The 13918-nt window shown below is 50.6% G+C and overlaps 1 protein-coding gene across 1 annotated transcript in view; it reads right to left on the reverse strand.

Annotated features, from left to right (window-relative positions):
• Window positions 1-13229, reverse strand: part of LOC116981272 (solute carrier family 2, facilitated glucose transporter member 5-like) — a 36245-nt gene extending 23016 nt beyond the window's left edge. The window contains exons 1-6 of the mRNA XM_033034170.1: window positions 13021-13229; window positions 7100-7198; window positions 6355-6515; window positions 3953-4077; window positions 2849-2994; window positions 2215-2347 (exon numbers count right to left, since the gene is read on the reverse strand). Of these exons, the coding sequence (XP_032890061.1) occupies window positions 2215-2347; window positions 2849-2994; window positions 3953-4077; window positions 6355-6515; window positions 7100-7198; window positions 13021-13068 (712 nt within the window). The 5' untranslated portion in view covers window positions 13069-13229. The remainder of the gene's footprint in view (window positions 1-2214; window positions 2348-2848; window positions 2995-3952; window positions 4078-6354; window positions 6516-7099; window positions 7199-13020) is intronic.
• Between the last annotated feature and the right edge of the window lie 689 nt (window positions 13230-13918).

Raw genomic sequence — 13918 nt, forward strand, 5'->3', positions numbered from 1 at the left:
GGTTCACTCCCTCTTCTTCCTTCTCTCATCAGGCAATAGGTGCAGAAATGTGAAAACGCACACCTCCAGATTCAGGGACAGTTTTTTTCCCAGCTGTTATCAGGTGACGGAACCATCCTATGGTTGCAAGTGTTATTTTCTACGCTGTTGTCTGCTGGGGCAACAGCATTAGTGCAAAAAACAACAAGAAGCTGGTCAAACTGGTTAAACGAGCTAGCTCAGTGCTGGAGGGGAGAGTAGACTCTGGGGTGGATGTGCTTGAGAGGCGTATGAGGCACAAGGTGCAGGCCATCCTGAAAAACCCCGGGCATCCCCTCCATGTAATTCTGTAGAGTCAAAAGAGCACTCGGAACAACAACCGGCTCCTCTCCCTGCCCTGTAGAACGGAGCGGTTCAGGAGATCCTTCACCCCTGCAGCCATTAGATTTTATAATTCGGACCGCTAGGCTGTAGGGGGATGCATTTTGCAATTTTTTATTTTTTATTGTTAATTATTGGTCTTTTTAAGTATTTATTGCTCTCAGGTAGTGTCCACATTGTATTCTATGTATTTTTTGTCTGCGTTCATTTTGAATCTGTGGGTTTGTTGGTTGGGGGCTTCTGGAAATCTGAATTTCCCTGAGGGGATCAATAAAGTATTTATTATTATTATTATTATTATTATTATTATTATTATTATTATTATCCTATCACCAACTAGAGAGCGGTCCTGACCTCCCATCTACCCCATTGGAGACCCTCGGACTATCTTTAATCGGACGTTACTGGACTTTATCTTGCACTAAATGATATTCCTTTATCCTGTATCTGTACACTGTGGACGGTTTGATTGTAATCATGTATAGTCTGACTGGATAAGACACAACAAAAAGCTTTTCACTGTACCTCGGTACATGTGACGATAAACAAAACCATCCCATCACCAACTAGAGAGCGGCCCTGACCTCTCATCTACCTCATTGCAGACACTTGGACTACCTTCAATCGGGCTTTATCTAAATAATAGCTAATCGTTATTCCCTTTATACCATATCTGTACAAAGTGGACGGCTTGATTGTAATCATGTATAATATTTCTGCTTGCTAGATAGCACGCAACAAACACTTTTCACTGTACCTCGGTACATGTGACAATGAACTAAATTGAACTAGACCGATGGTACCGGCAGCCTCGGAAGACAAGTTGCTCTTGCTCGTGACCCTCACCCCCTCCATCACTATGGAGAGGTGTCGCTGAGGGTCAGAAAGCAGAGTTTAATATATAGTCATTTATAGTCACTCAGCAGGTCAAGCAGCATCTCTTGAGAACATGGATAGGTGACATAGAAACATAGAAAATAGGTGCAGGAGTAGGCCATTCGGCCCTTCGAGCCTGCACCGCCATTCAATATGATCATGGCTGATCATCCAACTCAGTATCCCATCCCTGCCTTCTCTCCATACCCCCTGATCCCTTTAGCCACAAGGGTCACATCTAACTCCCTCTTAAATATAGCCAATGAACTGGCCTCAACTACCTTCTGTGGCAGAGAATTCCACAGATTCACCACTCTCTGTGTAAAAAATGATTTTCTCATCTCGGTCCTAAAAGACTTCCCTCTTATCCTTAAACTGTGACCCCTAGTTCTGGACTTCCCCAACATCAGGAATAATCTTCCTGCATCTAGCCTGTCCAACCCCTTAAGAATTTTGTAAGTTTCTATAAGATCCCCCCTCAATCTTCTGAATTCTAGCGTGTATAAGCCGAGTCTATCCAGTCTTTCTTCATATGAAAGTCCTGACATCCCAGGAATCAGTCTGGTGAACCTTCTCTGTACTCTCTCTATGGCAAGAATGTCTTTCCTCAGATTGGGAGACCAAAACTGTACGCAATACTCCAGGTGTGGTCTCACCATGACCCTGTACAACTGCGTATCTAAAGAATGAAGAAGGGTTACCCATCCACGTTCTCCAGAGCTGCTGCCTGACCCACTAGATTACCCCAGCACTTTCTGTCCTATTGAGTATTAACCAGCATTTGTAGTTCATTGTTTATGAATGTATAAATATTTATCCCTGTAAAGTCATAAATGTCTCTGGAGTTTGAGAGCTCGATGTTCACTCTTGTGTCAGAGTGTGACAGAATCCCCCCCAGTCACTGTTTCACCCCTCGCCCTCCACCCCTCGCCCTTCGCCCCCCCACCCTGCCTCTACACTCCCGTCCCCATCTCCCACCTTGGACGGTGGCAGCGTAGTCCCCCTTCTGGATCATCAGGTGACGCGGGCTCTCCGGGAACCAGGGCAGGAAGCAGAGCTCCACCAGGGCTGGCAGCACGATCACCGACAGCAGCAGTGGCCAGTACTCCTCCTGGAGGCAGACACGGGCACACGTTACACCAGGGGCAGAGATAGAGGGAGGAGAGAGAGAGAGAGAGAGAGAGGGCAGAATAGGGCTTTATGCCTTGGAGCGCAAGAGGATGAGGAGTGATCCTATAGAGATGTATAAGGTCACAAGGGGAATAGATAAGCACAGAATCTTTTACTCAGCACAGTTAAATCAAGAACCATGAGACATAGGTTTAAGGTGAGAGGGGAAATATTTCATATGACCCTGAGGGGCAACAGTGTTGTGGGTGTATGGAATTAGCTGCCAGAGGGGGCAGTTAAAGCAGATACTGTAATAACATTTAAACAACATTGGGACAGGTACACAGATCGGAAAGGTTGAGAGGTTAAGGGCTAAAAGCAGGCAGGTGTGACGAGGGTAGATGGGGCAACTTTGGTGGGCATGGAGCAGTTGGGCCGAAGGGCCCGTTTCCATGCTGGATGACTCCATGACTCAATCCCCGTGGCCAGTGGAGTTGCTCACCTGTCCCAAGACCTCCTTCAGACCCAGCACCTGTGCAGCAAACACTCCCAGGCAGACGAAGATGGTTGGGATCAGGCCCAGGAACCCCCGCAGGTTTTTGGGGGCAATTTCGCCCAGGTACATGGGGACAACGCTGAGCGAGATACCTGGAGACAGAGAGAGAGAGAGAGAAATGGCCGTTAGCTGGCAGCGGGCCTGGTGTCACATCCACACTCCGCCCCCTTCGTCCTGTCACCTCCATCTCCCCTCTACCCACCTCCAACTCTCCCCAGGGACCAGCCAAACCACGGGTTAACTCTCCCCTCCGCCACCCTTCCCCGACCACCCAACCTGGCTCAGATGGGGTAGACAGTCTCAATCTTTTTCCTCAGGGTGGGAATATCAAATACTAGAGGGCATAGCGATAGGGTGAGAGAGACAACGTTTAATGGAGATGTGCGGGACAAGTTGTTTACACTTGGGGTGGTGGGTGCCTGGAACGCGCTGGCAGGGGTAGTGGTGGAGGAAGATACAATAGTGGTGTCTAAGAGGCTTTTGGATAGGCACATGGATATGCAAGGTATGGAGGGATATGGACCACATGCTGACAGATACGAGTCGGTCTTGGTAGAACGTTTGGCACAGAATTTGTACATCAATGCTGTTAAAGATCTTGCCATTAGTTGTGTACTTTCCCTTTTGATTTCCTAACTCGCCATCCCTCTGCACATCCATCCTTCCTCCCTTCATTCCTGCTTCCCCTTGTAATCAGGCTTCTGAACGATTCTTCCATAAGCGAGGGAACTGTCCGATTCACCTCTACCTCATTGTGGATATTGGACCGTGTCTGAAGCACTACAATGCTGAGAACTATATTCTGCACTCTGTGTCTTCCCTTTTGCTCTGCCTATTGTACTTAGCTTGATGTGTAGTATTATATAATTGGATAGCATGCAAAACAATGTGCCTCGGTGCACGCAGGTGACAATAATAAGGTGACAATAATAAAACTAAACCGAAAGCTCTCCTTCCTTGCCATGCTCCCTTGTCCTGGTGAAGAGGTGGTGTGTCCCCCCCCCCCCCCACCACCACCCCCCACCAGCGATCGTCGGACTCCCCGGTTACCTGAGTGGATGCCAGTCATGAAGCGGCCCAGTATCACCATCTCTGGGGAGCGGAGCATCCTGCTGAGGCCCATCAGTAGCCCGGCCAGGAACACCAGGAGGGTGCTGTACACCAGCGTGCTCTTCCTGACAATGAGAGGGAGACGTGGTCAATGGGAGACACAGGATCACACACGCACACACAGTGGCTCAATGAGTCACAATGGCCCGAACCCAACTCGCAATGTCTGAATCCCAGCTTCAATTACCTGAGCTCAACTCTCAACTCGATACACCATCAATCTTTTCCTCCCGAGATGCTGCCTGACCTGCCAAGTTATTCCAGCACTTGTGTCTATCTTCAATGACCAAACCCAACCCTAAATGACTAAACCCAACCCTTAAAAACCAAACCCAACTCCGAACAACCAACCCCAACTCCCAATGACCAAACCCAACTCCCAAACCCATCCCCCAATGACCAAACCCATCCCCCAATGACCAAACCCAACTCCCAAACCCATCCCCCAATGACCAAACCCATCCCCCAATGACCAAACCCATCGGGACGACAGATGGCACAATGGGCTAAGTGTTCGGCTGGCAACCGGAAGGTAGCCGGTTCGAATCCCGCTTGGAGTGCATACTGTCATTGTGTCCTTGGGCAAGACACTTCACCCACCTTTGCCTGTGTGTGAATGTGTGTGAATGTGTGTGAATGTGTGTGAGTGATTGGTGATGGTCGGAGGGGCCGTAGGCGCAGAATGGCAGCCATGCTTCCGCCAGTGTGCCCCAGGGCAGCTGTGGCTACAGAAGTAGCTTACCACCACCGAGTGTGACTGAGGAGTGAATGAATAATGCGATGTAAAGCGCCTTGAGTATTAGAAAGGCGCTATATAAATCCCATCCATTATTATTATTATTATTATTATTATTATCCCCCAATGACCAAACGCAACTCCCAATGACCAAACGCAACTCCCAAACCCAACAACCAAACCCAACTCCCAATGGCCAAACCCAACTCCCAATGGCTAAACCCAACTGTCAATGACCAAACCCATCCCCCAATGACCAAACCCATCCCCCAATGACCAAACCCATCCTCCAATGACCAAACGCCAATGGCAAAACCCAACCCCCAATGGCCAAACCCAACTCCCAATGGCCAAACCCAACTCTGAATGAGGAAGAACGAGGAGGAACTCCCTGCGCCCACCTTAACATCACCCATGGTTCTGATCTGATGGTTCTCCCACCTTTGACTGAGCTCTGAGGATTAGCCATAGTCCCCAAATCTGAAAAAAGGGAGGGAGAGAGGAAGGGAGGGAATGAAAGAGGAGGAGGAAGAGGGGGAGGTGAGATAGGAGAGAGTGAGAAATGGGAGAACAGTAGAAAGGGATCGATGCTGGGGTAACTCAGTGGGTCAGGCAGCACCCCTGGAGAACATGGTTAAAGTTGACAAAATGTGTTAGAAGAAGGGCCTTGACCCGAAATGTCACCCATTCCTTCTCTCCAGAGATGCTGCCTGTTCTGCTGAGTTACTCCAGTATTTTGTGTCTATCTTATGGATAGGTGATGTTTTGAGTCGAGACCCTTCTTCAGACGTATTCTCCCCCCTCTTCCCTGCGTCCCACCTGGATATGCACTCATTTCTCCCACAATTCCAGGTGAGACAGAGTGCACGTCATCTAACTTCATCTACTGCATCCACTGTTCCCCACCTTTCCTCTCTCAGCTTAACCTGATGTCCTCTGGTTCTCGATTTCTCCACTCTGGGTGAAAACCTGTGCATTCACCCTCTCTATTCCCTTCACGATTTTATACACTTCTATAAGGTCACCCCTGTTTATAACGTCTATACAGCCTCCTGTACAAGGTATAAGGTCCTAGGCTGCCCAACCTCTCCCTATAGCTCAGGCCCTCGAGTCCTGGCAACATCCTCATAAATCTTCACATTCTTTCCAGCTTTATGACACCCTCTGCCAAAACTAAAGCTAACACCATGTGTCGTTTAAATGTTGTTATAGTACCTGCCTCAATTACCTCCAATGGAAGCTCGTTCCCTATATATGCCACCCTCTGTGTGGAAATGTTACCCCTCAAGTTTCTATTAAATCCTTCCCCCACTCACCTTAAATCTACACCCTTGGTTCATCATTCCCCTGCCCTTGGTAAAACACCCTTGTGCATTCAGCCGATCTATTCCACTAATGATTTTATGGCCCCTCAGCTTCCTGCGCTCCAAGGACTAAAGGCCTACCCTGACCCAACCTCTCCCTGTTGCTCAGGCCCTCGAGTCTTGGCAACATCCTCATAGATCTTCTCTGAAGTCTTTCCATCTCTTTGGGAGTGTTTGCTGCAGGGAGTCTGTGCAAAGGTTCTGACTGTCACGGGCGAGGCAGCAGTGAGCCGGATACTTACTGACCAAACTTGGAGACCAGCAGCCCCACCAGCAGGGCCCCGAACATGCCCCCCACGGCGAAGATGGAGACGGTGACAGAGTACAGTAACACCAGGCCGTGGGTCGATATGGTGTGATTGTACCGTTCCTGGATGGTCTCGTTGTAGAAATCTTTAATGTACTGTGAACATACAACATGCGACAGGAGCGCTCAAGAGTAAAGACATTGGGACAGGTACATGGAGGGGACAGGTTTAGAGGGATATGGGTCAAGTGCAGGCAGGTGGGACGAGTGTAGATGGGACATGTTGGTCAAGTTGGGCCAAAGGGGCTGTTTCTATGCTGTATGACTATAAACTCCGACACCCACTGGCAGAGTTGTAGAGCTGTACAGTGCGGAAATCGGTCCTTCAGCTGGAGAGGGGGCACAGCTGGAGAGGGGGCACAGCTGGAGAGAGGGCAGCTGGAAAGACAGCACAGCTGGAGAGGGGGCGCAGCTGCATAGACGGCGTAGTTGGGGAGATGGCACAGTTAGAAAGGCAGCGCGGTCAGAGGGACAGCACAGCTGGAGGGGCGGCACAGTTGGAAGCGGCACAGCTGGAGGGGGTACAGCTGGAGGGGGCACAGCTGGAGAGAGGGCACAGCTGGAGAGAGGGCACAGCTGGAGAGAGGGCACAGCTGGTGAGAGGGCACAGCTGGAGAGAGGGCACAGCTGGAGGGGGGGCACAGCTGGAGGGAGTGGGTCGGGACGGAGCAGCCTCTTACCTGTGCCGGGGAGTTGATGACAGCAAGGTTATATCCATAGGGCATGGAGGAGCCGAAGCAGGCGAGGACGGCAGCCAGGAGCAGGGGCCAGGTCAGGTGCTGGGGGCAGAGCACAGGGGAAGGTCACTGCAGCATCGGCACACCAGAACCTTTCGGAAGGTCGCGTCGGCTTGGCAGAGACCCCCCCCCCACCCACCCGCACCCCAGCTGAAACAAGTGAGGCATTGACCGACCCCCAGAGGGGCAGGGAGAGGGGACAGCGGGGGTACAGGGGGGAGGGGTCACCATACTGTGGGAGAGGTCACCGTGCTGTGGGAGAGGCCACCGTGCTGTGGTCAGAGGTCGTAGTGCTGGGGGAGAGGTCGCCGTGGGGTGGGTGGGTTCACGGTGCGGGGGAGGGGTGGGTTGTGGGGGAGGGGTCACCGTGCTGTGGGAGAGGTCACCGTGCTGTGGTCAGAGGTCATAGTGGTGGGGGAGAGGTCGCCGTGGGGTGGGTGGGTTCACGGTGCGGGGGAGGGGTGGGTTGTGGGGGAGGGGTCACCGTGCTGTGGGAGAGGTCACCGTGCTGTGGTCAGAGGTCGTAGTGGTGGGGGAGAGGTCGCGGTGGGGTAGAGTCGCCATTGGGTGGGTGGGTTCACAGTGGGGGGGGGAAGGGGTGGGTTCACAGTGGGGGGGGGAGGGGTGGGTTCACAGTGGGGGGGAGGGGTGGGGGAGGGATCTCCCTGGGGTGGTTGGATTTGCGGTGGGGGGAGGGGTTGTTGGGTTGGGGGAGGGATCACCGAGATGTGGGAGCATCACACACAGGGAGCATTGATCTTTACTGCACACAATGTCTGTGCTAAACATGATGCTGTTAAACTAATCTCCTCAGCCTGCACGTGATCCACATCCCTCCATATCCATGTGCCTATCCAAAAGTCTCTTAAACACCACTATCGTACCTGTCCCCAACACCAGCTCTAGCAGTGTGTTCCTGGCACCCAGCACCCTCTGTGTAAAAAACTTGCCCTGCACATCTCCTCTAAACTGTGCCCCTCTCAACTTAAACCTGTGCCCTCTAGTCTTTGATATTTCCACCCTGAGGAAAAGGTTCTGACTGCCTACCCTATCTTTGCCTCTCATCATTTTATATACTTCTATCTTGTCTCACCAGAGAAAGCAACGCATCTGTCGCATCTCTCCTTGTAGCAATAATTCCTAATCCAGGCATCATTCTGGTAAACCTCCTCTGCAAAAATAGACACAAGACACTGGAGAAACTCAACAGGTCAGGCATAATCCCTGGAGAACATGGATAGGTGCCGTTTCGGGTCGGGACCCTTCTTCAGACTTCTTCATCACCTAGCCGTGTGTTCTCGCGAGATGCTACCTGACCTGCTGAGTTACTCCAGCACTTTGTGTCTTTTTTTTTTATAAACCAGCATCCGCAGTTCCTTGCTTCGACATTCTAAACCTCCTCTGCATTCTTACCCGAGTATTCGATTTTTCCATCTTGGTACTCTCTCCCCGACATAATGTTATATACTTCTATCAGGTCTCCCCGTATCCTCCAGCATTCAAGAGAAATTGATCCAAGTCTGTTCAACCTCTCCCTGTAGCTAATACCCTCTCATGCAGGCATCATTCTGGTGAACCTCCTCTGCACTCTTTCCAAAGCCTCTGTGTCCTTCCTGTAATGGGGCCACCAGAACTGATTTCAATATTCAAAATGCGAACTGGCCAAAGTCTTCCTGACTTCCTGACTCTTATACTCAATGCCCCGGCCAATAAAGGCAGGTATTTACCACTCAATCCATTTGTGCTGTTACTTTCAGGAAGTTATAGACTTTCTAGAATCTAAGTTTCTTCCAGTAAATCCAAGGAGGTAGTTGAGGCAGGTACGGTCACCATGTTTGGACAGGTACATGGATAGGGAAGATTTAGAGGGACATGGGCCAAACGCAGACAGGTGGGAATAGTGTAGATGGGGCATGTTGGTCGGCGTGGGCAAGTTGCATCGAAGGACCTTTATCCGTGCTGTGACTCTAGGACTGAAAATGACGTTGGTCATTGAAGGTTACAGAGCATGGTGATAACTGATAAAATGGATGGAGGGGCCGAGTGGCCTGCTGTTGCAGTAACGCGGGCGGGGGGTGGCGATGGGCGGCAACAGGCGGCTGTCTCCATTCACGCGGCCTCAAGGGTTTGCAGGGCTAGAGATCGTGACAAGGAAATTCAATTGTCCCATTTACAGTTTCCATAAGTATTTCCTCTGAATGCTTCGCAAACACAGCAGCAGTGTTTACACGTGGTTCCCGGAGCTGCTCGCCGCTAAACCTCACAGCAAGCATTAGCCTCCGACTACAGAACCACTCCACCAGGGAGGGTGGGGGGGAGAGGGGACATGGGGAGGCAAGAGGTAGGGCTCGGCCAGTGAGGAGGGAGCTGAGGGCGGGGTGGGAGAGAGTGTGTGAGAAAGAGGAAGAGAGGGGGAGAGGGGGAAGAGGGGAAGAGGGGAAGAGGGGGAGAGGGGAAGAGGGGAAGAGGGGGAGAGGGGGAGAGGGGGAGAGGGGGAGAGGAGGAGGGGAGGGAGGGGGTCAGCCCAAGGTTGCAACTAAACTCTTTGAAGTATTAATCATTGAGAGAGGGGGAGTGTGTGCGTGAGAGAGTGTGTAAGAGGGGAACAATGTGAGAGAGAGAGAGTGTGAGAGTGAGAGAGAAGTGAGGGAGAGAGAGAAGTGAGGGAGGGAGAGTGTGGGAGAGAGAGGGGGAGAGAGAGGGAGAGAGAGGAGGAGTGAGGAACACCAGAGGCTGAGGGGTGACCAAATAAAATTATATAAAATGGTGAGAGGCATAGATAGGGTAGCAAGTCAGAACCTTTTTCCCAGGATGGAAATGTCATAGACGAAGGGAAAGTTTAAAGGGGATATACGGGGCAGGTTCTTTCACACAGTGGGTGGTGGGTGCCTGGAACGCGCTGCCAGAGGTGGTAGTGGAGGCAGATACGGTAGTGCCTTTTAGCGCGGGAGACTGTGAGCTTTGTACATGGATATGCAGGGAATGGAGGGATATGGATCACGTGCAGAGGAGGTTAGTTTAACCCGACATCGTGTTCGACACAGATATTTTGGTCTGTTTCTGATTTTGTTCCCAACATGGATTGATTCTGCCTGCAGTGTGAAAATAGGCGCATTCCCATTGAAGGGTGCAAGCTACTCGACGGCCCGAATGGGTCTCTCCCTGTCCCATCAAAGCTTGTACACCCTCCACCAAGTTGGGAGATGAGGGCGATGGTGGGGACCGGGGGGCGAGGCGAGAGACAGCTAACATTCCTCGTGCCTCGTGACGGATGGTGAAAGTTGGAGGAGGGAGATAAGATGCCAGCTGTGTGTCACCATCAATCCCCCCACTGCAGATGTTTAACGCACTGAGTAACGCTTGCCAGATTCACGACTCAATCCAATTTTCCGAGTCTTGCGATTACAGAAGTCCCTCTCAGCCTGAGGTCGCGACTAAACTCTTTGAAGTATTAATCAGAGTTTCAGCGATTCCATATCTCCTCTCCGATAGGATTCTAGGGCGTTAAGGCATCTGCTCCCGACTCCCCGTAGTCATTTAGACTTCGCAGTTTCTTGTGTGACAGATGCTACATTGACCTACACATATGTTATCGGATTACACAACCTGACTTGATGTGATCAATTCACTTGCCACATCTGCCACTCCCCAAATCCTCTCATTCCTACACAATTCTCATTCGGAGAGGACCAATTGAGTCCTTGACAATCTGCAAATTGGGCTCGTTGCAAGAGCTACTGATGTGTACTTAACTATCGCAAGGAAAACTATTTATAACATTCTTGGAAATTGGGGGGGGATAGCACAGAACGGGAAGGACACGTAGAGGTCTCTCTGAGATGTTATTGGGGCGGGGGAGGGACGTGCTCAGACGTGGCATCGACAGGGCAGCACAAGGGAGCAAAGTGTAATAAGAAGTAACTGCAGCTGCTGGGTTATACCAAAGGCACAAAGTGCTGGAATGACTCAGTGGGTCAGGCAGCATCTCTGGAGGACATGGGCTGGTGAAGTTTTGGTTCAGGACCCTGACTCAGTCTGGGTCCCGATCTGACATGTCACCTGTCCATGTTCTTCAGACCGGCTACCTGACCCACTGAGTTACTCTTGCACTTTGTGCATATCTTTAGAAGTGAGGAGGAATTTCTTCACTCCGAGGGTGGTGAATCTTTGGAGCGGTGGAGAGGGAGTTGAAATCCCTGGAGAAGTGATAGGACATTGAGGCCGCCATCTCACTGAATGGAGATGCAGACAAAGTAATAGTCAAACAGCACGGAAACAGGCCCTTCGGCCCAACTCGTCCACCTGCCCGCATTTGACCCACAACCTTCTGGACCTTTCCTATCTGTGTACCTGTCCAAGTCGCCTCTAAACGATGAAACAAGGAACTGCAGATGCTGGTTTATACCAAAGAGAAGCACAAAGTACTGGAGTAACTCAACGGGTCAGGCAGCATCTCTGGAGAACATGGATGGGTAACTGCAGATGCTGGTTTATACCAAAGAAAGACACAAAGTGCTGGAGTAACTCAACGGGTCAGGCAGCATCTCTGGAGAACATGGATGGGTAACCGCAGATGCTGGTTTATACCAAAGATAACTGATCGTTTGAAGAAGGGTCATGACTCAAACCATCACCCATTGTTTTTCTCCAAAGATGTTGCCTGACCTGTGGAGTTACTCCAGCACTTTGAATCTTTCTTTTAAATGCTGTTGTTGCACCTGCCTCAACTACCTGCTCTGGCAAAATAGTATCCCTCTAAACCTTTCATATTCATGTACCTGCCCCGATTCCCAACTGAATTGTCCCAACCCAAAATGACATTTGTCCATTCCCTCCACATTGCTGGAGGAGCTCAGTGGGCCAGGCAGCATCTGTGGCGGGAAATAGACAGGCGACATTTTAGGTTGGGACCCTACTTCAGACTGTATAATCCCTTCCCCCTTTACATTTCACTCCTCCACCTCTCTTCACCTTACACCTTCTTGTCTCCTTATCACCTCCAGCATTTGACACTTACTCCAACCATCTGCCAACTACCCCCCCCCCCCCCCCCCCCCCCTTCACCTGTATCCACCTATCACTCGCCAGGCTTTGTCCCACCACCACCTTTCTTTTCCCCCCCCGAGCTTTCTCCCCCCGACATTAGTCTGAAGAAGGGTCCAGACCTGAAACGTCGTCTGTCCATTCCCTCCACCGTTGCTGCCCGGCCCGCCGAGTTCCTCCAGCACTGTGTTTTCGCTTCGGAATTTCATTTTCCCCTTGTTGTGGGAATAATTTATCTGGCGTTTGCACTCACAGTATTTGTGATATAATTCTTTCTACAAACAAGCGACCGCATGAAAGCGGCAGCAGCACTGCCACGTATCTTAAGGAACTCCTGAATTTACAAAAGTCACCTTGTAAACAAGAAATATTTTAGCGTGCAGTTTGTATATTACTGTCACGTGCAACGCGATACCGCGAAAAACTTGTTCAAGAAGGAACTGCAGATGCTGGAAAATCGAAGGTACACAAAAAAGCTGGAGAAACTCAGCGGGTGCAGCAGCTTCGATGGAGCGAAGGAAATAGGCAACGTTTCGGGCCGAAACGTTGCCTGTTTCCTTCGCTCCATCGATGCTGCTGCACCCGCTGAGTTTCACCAGCTTTTTTGTGTACCGCGAAAAACTTCCTCGTTTTGACCGGCACGGGAGAAAGCTGTGTGATATTTAACATGTTTCCCCATGCATAGTCTTGTCATAGTTTAGGGAATTCCATAAAGATAACGCGACCCAATGCAGCTCTTCCAAAGAGTTTTGAAACATTTAAAGAACTTTAAGAAGTAGGAAATAAAAAAATAAAAAATTCTTTCCAGAAAGACGGCTTACCCCGATGATTTTCCCGTCGGAGTTCGAGAGGTAAGACTCCTCGACCATGATCACAGCCAGATGTTCCCAGCGAGTCCAGGTGTTTTAAGGAGATGTTTCCAAAGATCATTTCATTCCCCTGGACTGAGACCGGTGCAGGCTGCAAGGATGACTGACGGACCCGCTGGACAATGAGCGGAGAGAATGCTGGGTCACACAAAGTAGCCCCACGGGTTGCGGGCGGGAGTTGCCAGAGATGAAGAGATCCTCGCAGCGATCACATGAACAGAATTAAGCCTGCGAATATAATGAGTACATTTAGTTCTTATTTGGAAGTGCAGCGGTTTAATTTACGAGAAGGAGCGATGACCCTCCCCCCCTCTCTCCACCCTACCTTCTGCTGACGAACTGACCCAGAAAATTGGAATAGGGCCTCGCACAAGGAGCTGCAGACGCTGCAATCCTGAGCGAAAGTCCTGGGAGAACTCTTGCGGGTCAGGCAGCACCTGTGGAGGGGATGGACAGAGGGAGAACTTCTTCAACGTAGGTGTAAGAAAGAACTGCAGATGCTGGTTTAAATCGAAGGTAGACACAAAATACTGGAGTAACTCAGCGGGTGAGGCAGCATCTCTGGAGAAAAGGAATGGGCGACGTTTCGGGTCGAGACCCTTCTTCAGACCTTCTTCAATGTAGGCATGTTCAGGAGATAGGCAATGCCAGGAGATAGCTCTGGCGGGTAGCATTGAGGACAATCCCAAAAGATTTTATAAATACATAAGGGGGAAAAGGGTAACTAAAGAGAGAGTGGGACCCCTCAGGAATCAAAGTGGTCAGCTCTGTGCCACAGGAGATGGGCAAGGTCCTCAATGAGTATTTCTCCTCTGTATTTACCGAGGAGAAAGACAGTAGGACGGCGGAA

The sequence above is a fragment of the Amblyraja radiata genome, chromosome 15 (genome assembly GCF_010909765.2).
Source record: "Amblyraja radiata isolate CabotCenter1 chromosome 15, sAmbRad1.1.pri, whole genome shotgun sequence".
Taxonomy (NCBI): Eukaryota; Metazoa; Chordata; class Chondrichthyes; order Rajiformes; family Rajidae; genus Amblyraja; species Amblyraja radiata.